The sequence below is a fragment of the Armigeres subalbatus genome, chromosome 1 (genome assembly GCF_024139115.2).
Source record: "Armigeres subalbatus isolate Guangzhou_Male chromosome 1, GZ_Asu_2, whole genome shotgun sequence".
NCBI classification, from domain to species: Eukaryota; Metazoa; Arthropoda; class Insecta; order Diptera; family Culicidae; genus Armigeres; species Armigeres subalbatus.
Genome location: NC_085139.1, coordinates 70432929 through 70447188, shown reverse-complemented (window position 1 = coordinate 70447188; position 14260 = coordinate 70432929). Strand labels below are relative to the sequence as shown.

At 42.1% G+C, this 14260-nt stretch overlaps 1 protein-coding gene across 3 annotated transcripts in view; it reads right to left on the bottom strand.

Annotated features, from left to right (window-relative positions):
* Positions 1-6619, bottom strand: part of LOC134226998 (uncharacterized) — a 41864-nt gene extending 35245 nt beyond the window's left edge. Inside the window, exons 1-4 of one of the 3 annotated variants that reach the window (XM_062708163.1) lie at positions 6346-6619; positions 5213-5459; positions 4977-5154; positions 4603-4741 (exon numbers count right to left, since the gene is read on the bottom strand). In XM_062708163.1, coding sequence (XP_062564147.1) covers positions 4995-5154; positions 5213-5459; positions 6346-6484 — 546 coding nt within the window. In that variant the 5' untranslated portion in view covers positions 6485-6619 and the 3' untranslated portion in view covers positions 4603-4741; positions 4977-4994. Of the gene's footprint in view, positions 1-4602; positions 4742-4976; positions 5155-5212; positions 5460-6345 lie in introns of those variants that run through there. The other 2 variants (XM_062708182.1, XM_062708172.1) reach the window with 2 other exon arrangements.
* Between the last annotated feature and the right edge of the window lie 7641 nt (positions 6620-14260).

The following is a 14260-nucleotide window of genomic DNA, read 5'->3' as shown; positions in this document are numbered from 1 at the left end:
TCTTCAATCCCATTGGCAATCTCTTCATTCGATATTGTCCCGTATTAGTAGAAAATGCCGTGCAATCTCTATCTTTAGGATCAATAAGCATTTGATAATAACCTTGATTCAAATCAAGATGTGTGAAATAAATTGCACCTGACAATGCATCAAGAATGTCAGTGATATTAGGTAATGGAAATTTGTCGTCTTTCAAACTATCATCGATAGCTCTATAGTCTATAACCAATCTCCATTTCTTTTGACCGTTTTCATGAGCTCTTTTTGGTACTAAAAGAACTGGTGATGACCAAGGCGAAGATGCTTCTTCAATTATATCATTTTTCAACATCTTTTCAATTTCTTCTTCTACTATCTGTTTCTGACTATGTGGTATTCGGTATGGTTTTTTATAAATAGGGTTAACATTTGATTTTAACGGTATACTTTGTTTGAAAACATTGGAGTAAGTTAATTTATCTCCTGGTAGCAAAAATATGTCGGAAAACTTTTTGCAAATCTGCTCAATTCGAATTTTATCTTCTCCTTTTAAATGATCTAAATTCACATTCTCAAGAAGTAGTTTTTCTCGATCTTTGGTTTGTGATTCTGTTTTTTCTAACATGTAAAATTCTGAAAGTGGTTTCATAAATGGTTCAAATTCAGTAATGGTAACGGTCGTTTCTCGGGTATTGAGAATCCTCACAGGTATCTTACCATTTTTCGGTCGGACTATTGTTGACGCTACAAAAATATCCTTAGCAATCTCGTTTGGAAACACAACGTAATCATCTTTAATACTTGTGTTAATATAAGCAATAAATTCACTCCTTGGAGGTACTGAGATTACCTCTCTGGAATTATTTTTCAAGTACGTGGATGTTATCCCATACACATTGTTCAAAGTAAGTGTATTGGTTTCAAAATTAATATGAGCTCCGTACTTTATTAGAAAATCGTTCCCTAGAATGCCTTCAAAATTACTTACTTCATTGGCATTGACTACATGAAACTTGTATAAAAATTTCAAATTATTCAACATTATTATTAAGAATGTTGTTCCAATAGTTCGGATTCCTCCTCCTATACCAGTAATGGGTAGTGTTTCAGTTACATTCAGTTTTGCATTATTAGGTAATAAGTCTTTTCTTATGATACAACAGGATGCACCTGTGTCAATGATAAATTGAATTTGCTGGTTATTGTTGTTAAGTGTAAAATTTGCTCTTGACGCTACAACAGAGTTATTCACGAAATAACTCCTGAATAACGTTCACCTCTTCTCGTGCGGGATTCTCATTGCGAGTGCTAGGTTCTCTTTCTTGTTCATTACCACCATGAACACAATTACAAGTGTGCTGGGTATTTCCGTTCCTTCTATGGTTGGTACTGTTGCCATGCGACGGTCCTTGATAACTGTTTTGGAAGTGGCCTCTACCACCTCGTCCACGTCCATATCCCCGCTGGGAATGGTGATTAAAGTTATTTTCCGGACCATGATGGTAACCTCTACCACGATAATTTCCACGTCTGTTGAAATTACCGTTTCCCGGACGCATTCCTCTTGAATGTCTGTAACTTCCTCCTGCCTTGTAGGATTGGTACCAGTTAATCTCTTCATTTTTAACTGGCACTACCTCCAAAGCATCAGAAATTGCCCTATTCAAGGTAGGCGGATTCCTAGCTTTGACGAAAAAGGCTGTTTGTGGATTCCCCAATCCAGTAATAAAAGCATTAATCGCAACAGGTTGTACAATAGCATCTGCTGCTGCTTCATTTGCAAATGTTTTGATAGACACATGAGCTGTGGCAAGTTTTGCTGCCAGCTGCTCTACCGATTTCCCAAATTCGGTAATTGTCTGCTTATGCTGTCTAATCTGTTTTAATTCTGCTTCACAAGCCATTGGAGTCAATTTGACTGCAAATTTAGTTGTGAGCAACTGCTTAGCTTCATCAATTGTGGTTGCTCCCTCAATTGCACCATGGGCCGAACTAACCAATCTTGTTTTAATAAAAGTGATTAGATTGGCCTCTGGTACATTTGCAGAGTATGCTTTCAACAAGTCGACAGTTTCTAGGAAATGTCCAAGTTCCAAACTGTCACCATTGAATTTATCAATGATCTTCAAGGCAACTCCTAAATCGAGTGCAGCCATTGTAAAATTTTCAACTTCGCAAAAGGGTTCAGACTCTTCCTCTTCTTCTTCTTCTCCTATCTCTTCTTCTACTTTTCCTTCCTCAAATAAATCTTGTAAATTTGATTCCTCTAATTGTTGTTCCTTCAACATTCATTGATAGTTCTGCTTAAAGTTTTATATCGTTGGAATAGAACTAATTGTACACTTTCATCAAGACTTTTACTTCTTAGAATTCTTTTAGCATTATCTTTAAGAATCTTAAGTTCAACAATTTTTATCTGTTTAGTCTCTGGTCTAAATCTACAATATTTTTTTTAAACTGTTGTGAAATTTATTTACTTTGTCTGCAATTTGTAAAAATTCGTCCATTTACAGGCAGAGCAAATAAATTCCGGAATAAAATTGGAAATTTTTTACCTGAATCTCTTTTTGTCCATCTTACGCCCCTACACGTCGTCGATATTCTTCGATTGTGTCCGTTAACTCTTTGTAGTGGAACTCTAGGTCTCCCATCCACATAGTGTTTCCCGTTTCCATGACAGCGACGGCTGCTACCTGATACACTGCTTGCACTAAGATCCTTTTTGCTTCGAATTCCTCCGGCGTGACGGGAATTCGTTTTGCCATCAATCGGCACCAATGGTTTATTTCACGCGCGAAAAAGTCTTTGCACTGTTTCAGTTTTTCTTCCGGCAGTGTTCTACGTTCTGCCATTTTTACTTTAGGAAATTGTCACTCAACACATTTTTTTTTTTCAAATTTACACTTTGTTCACATCAATGAAGGAAACAGCGGCCTTCAAATGACGCTTTTTCATTTTCTTCGCGTGTATTTTATACAGAGTCACCATCAGCTGTGCAGTTGTGACGATGAGGATCGCCCAATTTCCACTCGTGACTCTCATGGTATTCACTGTGCTGCATCTGCACAACGGTCACCTGTGAATCCCCATTGTGGTTTTCTTCTTTGGACGATGATTTCCCCATTTTTAGCAATTATGACGCATTAAATTATCAATTTTCCGTTTTCACTACGCATAGGGGAGTTTGTGATAGTTAATCGGTTCTTGTTCGCCACTTTTATCTCACTACTGGGAATCTTTCCTTCACTTGCGACGAGTAGGAGCGCTATCACTCCAACCGATGGCACACTCACTACATTTCATTATCATCTTCATATTTTACGGCTGGGTTTTGTTGTCGCTTTGTCCACATTCAAGGCACACTCCTCGCACCGGTGTCTAAGTTCTAGGCCGAAGCCTGTTAGTCACACTAACAGATCACCATTGGCAATTTCCTATGCTTGCCGTTTTCTTACTAAAACTTAACACTTTTATGTCCCGGATTTTTCAAACTGGCAAGATCGCCATGTAATAACTGACTTCACAGATCATTAATTAGATATCAAGAGACGACGCACTCCGTTGATGGTTAGAATCAATCTGATTTTATTTTCCATATGCTAATGCTACGTCCCTACTCATACATGGTATGCGGGGTGGATACGTGACCTTTTCTGCAATGGTCAGCATAAATACGGTCGTCGCCCGAGTGGCATGATCGCGGTTATGCTGATCATAATGTTTATGTTATTGGATTGTAATGTGCGCTCTTTCAGAAGGCTCGTATCCACCACACACCACACACTATAACTACAACACTAATGTCGAATTCGTTTTTAAAAAGTTCTAACCTAGGTTAAATAATCTATAAATTCATTACATTTGTTTAAAACATTACCCACTGCTCGTTTTTATCAAAGGTAACATGGGACAGTTATGTGTAGAACAGCAGTAGAAATACATCTCTGCAGTGTTGTCCTACACTCAGCGCAAAAAATTCTGCTCTTTGATTTTACTCCATCTAAACGATTTTATAGTCTTAACTAAGTAAGTTCAATTAATAGAAGGATATTTGAATTTTCTAAATGCCATGTCAAACTGTCAACACTCAGTCAGTGAAAACACTCCAAAATACACTGGAGTCAGAGTGTATGTAATTAAGAGTGGCGACATGTGCCGCATTTGACAGGTCTCCTGCTCGTTTGGAACACGATTTTGTATGGGAATGACAGATGAATTTTGTTCCAATTCTGACAGTGTCGTCACTCTTAATTACATACACTCTGACTGGAGTGTTTTCACTGACTGAGTGTTGACAGTTTTCCATGACATTTAGAAAATTCAAATATCCTTTTATTAGTTGAACTTACTTAGTTGAGACTATGAAATCGTTTAGATGGAGTAAAATCAAAGAGCAGAATTTTTTTCCCTGAGTGTAGGACAACACTGCATCTCTGGTCATTAGGTATAACTAGTTGAATGTCTATGGCATAATATGTTAAGTCCATTTAACATACCTAATTAGGTATTGGAAAATAGTGTCAAATAGAAGAAGGTTTTTGCCAAGATTAAGCCAAAATAGCCCACCTTTTCAAGTACTCATTTGCACTGAGAAAGCGGTACCATCTTTACAAGAACACATTTGCCCGGAATAAAAATTCTCCTTCTTTTATCGTATACATTTGCCGGAAAGCCTTCCTGTGGCTTAATATTGACAAAATAGTAGTCAGGATTTCTCTCGAATTCAACAAATCACAATCTAGTGGAAACAAATAATAAATCAAGACAAAATTTTCAAAACGACTTATCTGCTTTTGTAAGCAAAGATTTAAACGTCGATTTGACGAATATGATAGAACCCCCAAGCAAACCAACACCACCAACAGGTAGCAGAGACCTTCAGCTATCTATTGATGGTGTTGGTTTGCGTGGGAGAGCTATCAGATTCGTCAAATCGACGTTTGAATCTTTGTTTACAAAAGCAGATAAGTCGTTTTGAAAATTTTGTCTTGAAATCATGTTTATAAATCACCTCGTCATTCTTCAAGTATTTCATCCCACGAGCTCACACCACTCGCTGCAGTAAGTACCATTCGTTCAAGCTGATCCTTTTGCATTACAGCTGGTAGTAAATCCGCAACGTTATCCTTGTTGATGTCATGGTTGATGATCCTCTTAAGGTACGCCAGTTTTCTCCTAAAACATAAATCTCATTTAATACCGAACGGTTCCATGCATAATGTTCGCCACTTACTGCTCCTTTTTCAATGCTGCCACCTGCTCCTCGGTTAGTAACGGCCCTTCACCGGTCGCGCTCGGTTGCTGAAGTTCCGCCACCCTCTCATTGAGCAGTGCATTCTCTTCGTTCAGTTTCGACAGTCTGCCTTCCATTTCGGCGAGGCAGTCCCGAACTGCCTGTTCCGCCTTTTGTTGTTCCACTATTTCCTGTTCCAACTGTTTGGATGCCTGTTTTGCTTCATGGATACGATGTGCCAGTGATTCTGCGGGAAACGGGTAATCGTAATTGTTGTGTTTATGTTTTTTTTTTTTTTTTTTTTCCTGTTCGGGTGTGCCACTGCGACCAGTTATTAGATCTATTGTAGCGTTACCCGTATCCTTAGTGTTTAAGTGCATGTCGAATTACTCCATTACTATTGATAAGCAATGCAGTATCGGTTTCGATACAGTTGTTGTTTTGTTTTCTCAAGAGCACCATGACAAGGTCCCGCTATTTAGACCCTTCACAGAGAGCAATCCCATTGAAGGCACGCCCTTATCAATAGGAAATCAATCCTTTCTTGAGAAAACAGAACAGTAATACTGTTTTTGGCCATGCATCGGAGCCCTAGCCACATCCTTGTCTTGCTTCTAGGATATCACCAGTAAAGCTACAAACCCGAAATTTAGCTCTGTCTACAAGACCATTTCAAGCAACAGAATTTGTTCAGTAATAAGAACTTCTGTGTGTTCCTCTCACTACCATTGTTCACCAGTTCGAGAAGAGTTAGTACGTATTTAAACCCCTAACTCGATTTTTCCAGCAATCAGTTCAGCCTAGGGACGGGTACCGAGGGTTTTTAACTAATTGCTTGAAAAGTTGTTTCCGCTGCATACAGTTTAGCCTCAAACAAGAGGAATTCGAGTCTTTCAACTGTCTGCAAGGTAACATTAATTATGTTTTATTTCTGAGACTGCTGTTGGTAGCGGGGACTAAATACGATGAATCCTTAATTACCACAACTCATTGCCCTAGCTAGAAAATGGATTAAGCTAGGGCTCTGTTTGGTAGATCTTACACCGCAACACACTACGTCAAAGTGATCTACCGTGTTACGGGAATGTATTTATGTTAGTTCAGCATCTAAAATAACCGCTTGCAAAACTTACCGTTGGTTTTGTGAATTTTTCTCGCCCTTGTCGTTAGCTGTTCTGATGATCGGGAAATCATCGCGGATTCCGCGCATATCAGCTGCAACCAGCTACTGAACTCAGCCAAAGTTAATGGACGATTTAGAAACAAAGCCATAGCGTGTATAGAAAATTTATTTTCACTACTCGGAACAATAAAAAGAGCTTCCAAAAATGTTGAATATTGCTCAACAAAATTTAATTTCAGCCCCTTCAACTTCAACGGTTCCTCTCGGAGTTGTTTACTTTTATGAGTTTCATGTTCGAATTTTGACATCACGCACAATATTCGAAATTCGAACGAAGGTTTATTTCCCACACTGAAGAAATAAACTACCCAATAGTGAGTTAAATTCACCCAACCTCGAACATTAGTACGGGAGCCAAAATTGAGTAAATGGGGTCGAAGTAGTATGCCTTTACTCCCATGAACGAAACAATCCAACGACGCCAGTTCAATACGGGAAGCCAACTTTGAGTTTATTGCCTGAACTCAAAATTGAGTGAATTAAACCTCCAGTTGGGTAAATAAATTTTCCTTTGGGGACTTTTTTAACATGCATGTTAAAAAAGTACCCAAAGGGAAATTTATTTACCCAACTGGAGGTTTAATTCACTCAATAATTATGAGTTCAGGCAATAAACGCAAAGTTGGCTTCCCGTATTGAACTGGCGTCGTTGGATTGTTTCGCTATTTTGTTTTTGACAACAAAAGAAAGAGTGGATGAAAGAGAAGAGAAAATATAACTCAAAAGTAAGTAAAAAACTCAACGTTGGTTACTTTTTTTCTTCCGTACACGGTTAGAAAAATGTACCTAATCTTAGGTACTTTTCACTCAAATCGAAAGTTTAGTGTGGAAGCCCAAAATTAGGTTAAATTTTTCTGAAATTAAGTGAAATTTACTTAATATTAAGTAAAATACACTTAATTTTAAATTTTGTAAACATGAGATTAATTAACGTTGGGTTATCACACTTTACTGCCCTTGATGAGTATACTGTAAAGTTTTGCTCCTCATTTTATGACAACAAAGGAAAGTGGGAGGGAGATGCAAGAGAAAAAAAAGAACCTAAAATTACACGGTTAGCAAAAAGTACCTAATTCCTATATTCCGTGTTAAATTTCTATCATCGTCACTCATACTCTATAGAATACTTTTTCCAGATGTCGCATAGGAGCTCCCAGATTGCTTCCTCAAACGCAGATCTGAAGATGAAGGTCACACATACAAGTTCGCAGGAGGACACGCCGGTTTCGCGTTTGCAGTCTTTGAAGCAGTTTATTTACCAAGAAATTGCGTGTTATTGCACATTTGGGAGTGAATTTTGGATTGTTTGATCAATAAGTTTCTGTAGCAGTCGTTAAATTGAAATTAATTCTGAAGTTAACCGATAATTTGCTGCGAATAATAAATTTATAAGAGTGAAGCAAGGGCCATTACAAAATGGCGTCTATGCAGTGATAATTTAAGGACGGTATCCACCCAAAACTATATATAAGTGAACACAATATAGAATATAAGGGAAGAAAATATAGATTTAAGTGAAGAATAAGAGAAAATATAGTTTAAGTAAAACGAATATAAAGTGTTATTCAATTAATTTTATGTGATCAGTTAAAAAAAGCAAAAATGCACAACGCAAGGAGTACGCGATCGCAGACGGCTACGAGGTCACAAGGTCTTCAACCGTCACAGAAAAGTGGAACAACATCAACAGCGACCTCAAACATTATCCGAAGATCCTACACAGCCAGGAGTTCAACCCAGCAAACAACAAGTGCAACTCCAATCGCGGTGCTCTCCGAAGTCGCTTTTGTGGAGCCGATGGATTTCGAAAAGGATATCCCAAACCATGCAGCAGTTTTGGGTCGGATTTTGCACGAAGCAAATTTCAGAAAAGTGAAGGAGATCACGAAGATCGGAAAATTTCGGTTCCGAATCGACCTGGAGAAGAAGGAGGATTACCAGCTGCTCCAAAAGGTGGAGTTGGAGAAATTCAACATGAAAGTTTTTGTCCCAAGCTCGTTGAAAGAGACGGTTTGCTTCGTCGCGGGAGTGCCACTGGATTTTGGTGAGGAAGAACTTCTGCATAACACGGAGGCGGCTACGGGAGTCAAGGTCAGGAAGGTGGAACGAATGAAGCGCAAGGACGAGGAGGGAAATCTGGTGAGAACCAGGAACCTCAAAATAGTAGTAGAGGGAAGGGAGGTCCCAAGAGCGTTCAAGATCTATGGTGCCTTCTTCAAAGCGAGCCTTTATGTCTTCCCAGTCAAGCAGTGCCAGAAATGCTGGAAGTACGGGCACCAGACAGCAAAGTGCCGAAACCAAAAGCGGTGCGGAAACTGCGGGGATCTACACGATGAAGCATCAAATACGTGTCCCAACCAACCGAAATGCGTCAACTGCAAGAAAGACCATGGAGCTGCCAGCAAAGAATGCCAGGAAAGGGTGAGACGAGAAAAGAGAGTTAAGCAAATGAAGGAGAGAGGTGTCGACTTGGAAACATCAAGTAACAAGTAACAGATACGAAGCGTTGGAGGAAGATGATGGCGACGACCCGTTACAAAACTCGCGCGGTGACTGGTGGAAATCGAAAGCACACCACAGCGAGAAAAACGGCAACAGGAGACAGTTGAGCGAACCTAGAAGCATTCCGGTTAGGCCGGCTAGTTTTGCCAGAATCGTGCGGGAAGGTACGAATTCGGAATATGCAGGAAATCCCCATAAAACGACTGAACTGGAGGTTCTAATTGGGCAACTGAGGAAAGACCTATTGAGGGTTTTCTATGAAAAGTCATGGCTGCGTCAGGTCACTCAGCTCCGTGACAACATACAGCGCTGTCTAGGGACACAAGGAACAACCACCGACACAGACCATCTGCTGATCGAAGTCTACAATGAACTGGACAAAATCGTAAAAACCGAGACCGAGCATTTCCAATCGGGAAACAACAGAATAGAAGAAACAACTAGAAATGGCGACTAAAAAAATCAGAATCCTACAGCACAATATACAAAGTATAAGGCAGATGGAAACGCGAGAAGAATTATACGTAAGCATGATGGAAAACGACATACAGCTCGCAACACTCCAAGAAATTTGGTTGAAGCACAAAGAACCCTTCTCCATGAAGAATTTCGAACTGATTTCCAGTCGGAGAGATGAGGGGTACGGAGGTGTCGGCGTTTTATTACGGAAGGAGCTAGATTTCTCACAACTGAGAATCCCGGATATAGATCCAATCGAAATTGTCGGAGTACAGATCAAAAATTTCGCCGGTTTTAACAAATGCAACGTTATTTCCGCATACTGGCCACCAAATGGAAACTTGAACACCCACACACGAAACGCGCTAGAAGAGCTGTTTTCGTTTATCGACAATCTAGAAGGGGAAACAATTCTCTCAGCTGATTTAAATGCCCATCACATCAACTGGAGTCCCAATCCGATCATCTGTGCTAGAGGAAGGTTTATAAACACACTAATCGAAGATTCAGTTACAGTTCTACTAAACGACGGTTCAGGGACAAGGGTTGTCCCCCCTGGCGGGAACGACACTGCGGTGGATATAACTTTAGCGACTCCAGGAGCAGCGAGGAAAGCATCTTGGTCAGTGAGGGAGGAAGAGTTCGGGAGTACGCATTTCGGTATCTGGATCGAATTCGACGACAACTCTCCGATGTCGGCAAAAAAGTTTAAAAAAGTCAACAAGCTACAAGTGATAGATACATTAAATAACATCCGACCACAATTCATCTATTCCCCGGAGGAAATGGTGCAGATATTCCAAGAAACAGTCGATTCCGCCTCATACTCCTTCAAAAACAAGAAAACAAACTTTCTTAAGCCATGGTGGAACGCAGAAATCAACGCACTGTATCAATCGAAACGGAAAGTCCTAAAAAACTTCAACAAAAACAAATCCGAAATCAACTACAATACATTGCAGAAGGAAAGAGCAAAATTCAAGAAAGTAGTAAGAAGGCAGAAACGAAGATACAACAAGGAGCTAACGGAAAAGATCGATGAAGCCACCCCAACACGGCAGCTCTGGAACATCATAAAAGGAGTCGACACAGCAATCAGTGGAACGAAGAACGGGAAGAAAGACATCGATTTGGAGAAAGGTAAGGAGTTCATGGACTACTACTTTGGTGGAAAACTAAAAGCTGCCCAGCTCCCATCCGGAGGAACGGAGACGGGATTCGAGCCGTACGAGATGGCATTGCAACACGCAGAGTTGGAGACAGCTCTTAATACCAAAAACAACAAATCATCTCCAGGCGAAAACAGTATATCCTACGAAATACTCAAGAACCTAAACCCAGAAATGCAAGGCAAAATTTTTGAGATGCTCAACAGAGTCTTCGTGAATGAACGCATTCCCGACCGATGGCGCATTTCCACCATAAAACCCATTCCCAAGAAAGGAGTGGACCCAAGTTTGCCCAATTCAAGAAGGCCGATAGCACTCATGAACGTGGAAATTAAGCTCATAAACTCAGTTGTGAAAGGAAGAATAATGGAAATAGCAGCTTTAAAAAACATCATCCCTGACCTATCGTTCGGATTTCGAAAAAACGTATCAGCCACAACAGCCATCAACTATATAGTGAACGCGGTCAAAGAAGCCAAGGATCAGAGCAAAAACAGCGTAGTGGCCTTTCTAGATGTCAAAATGGCTTTCGACTCGGTCGATTTGGAGATTCTCCTCAAACAACTGATGACACTTGGAATACCAGAAAAATTGATATCCTGGCTCCATGAATATCTCAGGAAAAGGATAGTTTCATTGGAGACGGACGGTGGTGAGATTAAATCGGAAATTAGCGAAGGGCTACCGCAAGGATGCCCTCTTTCGCCGGTCCTTTTCAACCTGTACACGGCAGCGATACACCGATTAACCAACGAAAAGTGTATTCTAGTACAATTCGCGGACGATTTCTCAGCGATAGCCCTTGGAGATACCATAGAGGAGGCATGCGACAACCTGAACGAATTTCTGCCTCGACTGACCGAAAAATTGTCCAACTTGAACCTGAAAATAAACACACAAAAATCAGCTGTTATACCTTTCGTATCAAGTAACATCAACCACCTCCGAATTAAACTCCAAGGTGAGAACATCGATATTGTAAATTGCCACCAGTATCTAGGACTAACGACTAGGACTAACAGGGGCAGCAGGGACTATGTCCAAGGGCTTGACGATCCCTCCCCAGGCCATCTGCGAGTTGTGGCGCCTGCCTAGGATGTGGTGGGGTTTGACAGTGGGCCCTGTTAAACCTCTATAAAAAGCTGCATGTATCCGCAAGTAGGCTCCGCCAAAGCGACCGTGTGCCGCTCAAAGCGCACAAGCCCAAGTCCTGGTGTTAGGTGGGACGCTAAACAGCCCTGACACGACGGCCCTCCGACGAGACAGGAGGTTTGCGCAGGCCCAATAAGCCGCCTTTAAAAACAACTATTACGAACGACATAGAAGATAATACGACTCGATACAATCGGCAACGACCTGGGCGACGAATAAAGGATCACGATTGGAAGCTTGGAACATGGAACTGCAAGTCGCTAGGCTTCGCAGGTTGCGATAGGATAATCTACGATGAATTACATCCCCGCAACTTCGATGTCGTAGCGCTGCAGGAAGTCTGCTGGACAGGACAGAAAGTGTGGAAAAGCGGGCATCGAGCGGCTACCTTCTACCAAAGCTGTGGCACCACCAACGAGCTGGGAACCGGCTTCATAGTGCTGGGAAAGATGCGCCAACGCGTGATTGGGTGGCAGCCAATCAACGCAAGGATGTGCAAGCTGAGGATAAAAGGCCGTTTCTTCAACTATAGCATCATCAACGTGCACTGCCCACACGAAGGGAGATCCGACGACGAGAAAGAAGCGTTCTATGCGCAGCTGGAGCAGACATACGATGGATGCCCACTGCGGGACGTCAAAATCGTCATCGGTGACATGAACGCTCAGGTAGGAAGGGAGGAAATGTATAGACCGGTCATCGGACCGGATAGTCTGCATACCGTATCGAACGACAACGGCCAACGATGCATAAACTTTGCAGCCTCCCGCGGAATGGTAGTCCGAAGCAATTTCCCCGTAAGAATATCCACAAGGCCACATGGAAATCACCTAATCAAATAACGGAAAACCAAATCGACCACGTTCTAATCGACGGTAAATTCTTCTCCGACATCACGAACGTACGCACTTACCGCAGTGCGAATATTGAATCCGACCACTACCTCGTCGCAGTATGTCTGCGCTCAAAACTCTCGACGGTGATCAACACGCGTCGGAGTCGTCCGCCGCGGCTTAACATTGGGCGGCTACAAGACGGTAGACTAGCCCAAGACTACGCGCAGCAGCTGGAAGTGGCACTCCCAACGGAAGAGCAGCTAGGCGCAGCATCTCTTGAAGATGGCTGGAGAGATATTCGATCCGCCATTGGAAGCACCGCAACCGCTGCACTAGGCACGGTGGCTCCGGATCAGAGAAACGACTGGTATGACGGCGAATGTGAGCAGTTAGTCGAGGAGAAGAATGCAGCATGGGCGAGATTGCTGCAACACCGCACGAGGGCGAACGAGGCACGATACAAACGGGCGCGGAACAGACAAAACTCGATTTTCCGGAGGAAAAAGCGCCAGCAGGAAGATCGAGACCGTGAAGAGACGGAGGAACTGTACCGCGCTAATAACGCACGAAAGTTCTATGAGAAGTTGAACCGTTCACGTAAGGGCCACGTGCCACAGCCCGATATGTGTAAGGACATAAACGGGAACCTTCTTACGAACGAGCGTGAGGTGATCCAAAGGTGGCGGCAGCACTACGAAGAGCACCTAAATGGCGATATGGCAGACAACGGTGGCGGTATGGTAATGAACCTAGGAGCACGCGCGCAGGACATGCGACTTCCGGCTCCGAATCTCCAGGAAATCCAGGAGGAGATCGGCCGGCTGAAAAACAACAAAGCCCCTGGAGTTGACCAACTACCAGGAGAGCTGTTTAAACACGGTGGCAGTGTTGGTAAAATCACTCATAAATCTCAATGAAGAGCGCTCCCGTGCGAACGAAATCATCTGCGATTTTAAAGAAATACATCACGCTTGAATTTTTCATGCTAAAACGCATCATTTCACTCATTTGCCAAAAAATCATTTTGGTTCAAAAACGCATTTGAAATCAATTTGGGGGCAATTTATTGCTTATACATAAAAAAGTGTCTAATATTTTATGCAACAAACATCAATTCACTGTTTTTAACGAAGGAGAACAAAAGAAAACCTACGATGATTCAAATGGATGATTCAACTCATCCATGAGTTTTTAGGTACTGAGTTGAGTGCGTTTCAACTCACGCTTGATTTGAATCATCCATGAGTTTTGAGATTTTGATTTTTTACCAACACTGCACGGTGGTGAAGCACTGGCTAGAGCGCTGCACTGGGTGATTACCAAGGTTTGGGAGGATGAGGTTCTGCCGCAGGAGTGGATGGAAGGTGTCGTGTGTCCCATCTACAAAAAGGGCGATAAGCTGGATTGTAGCAACTACCGCGCAATCACATTGCTGAACGCCGCCTACAAGGTACTCTCCCAAATTTTATGCCGTCGACTAACACCAATTGCAAGAGAGTTCGTGGGGCAGTACCAGGCGGGATTTATGGGTGAACGCTCTACCACAGACCAGGTGTTCGCCATACGTCAGGTATTGCAGAAATGCCGCGAATACAACGTGCCCACACATCATCTATTTATCGACTTCAAAGCGGCATATGATACAATCGATCGGGACCAGCTATGGCAGCTAATGCACGAAAACGGATTTCCGGATAAACTGATACGGTTGATCAAGGCGACGATGGATCGGGTGATGTGCGTAGTT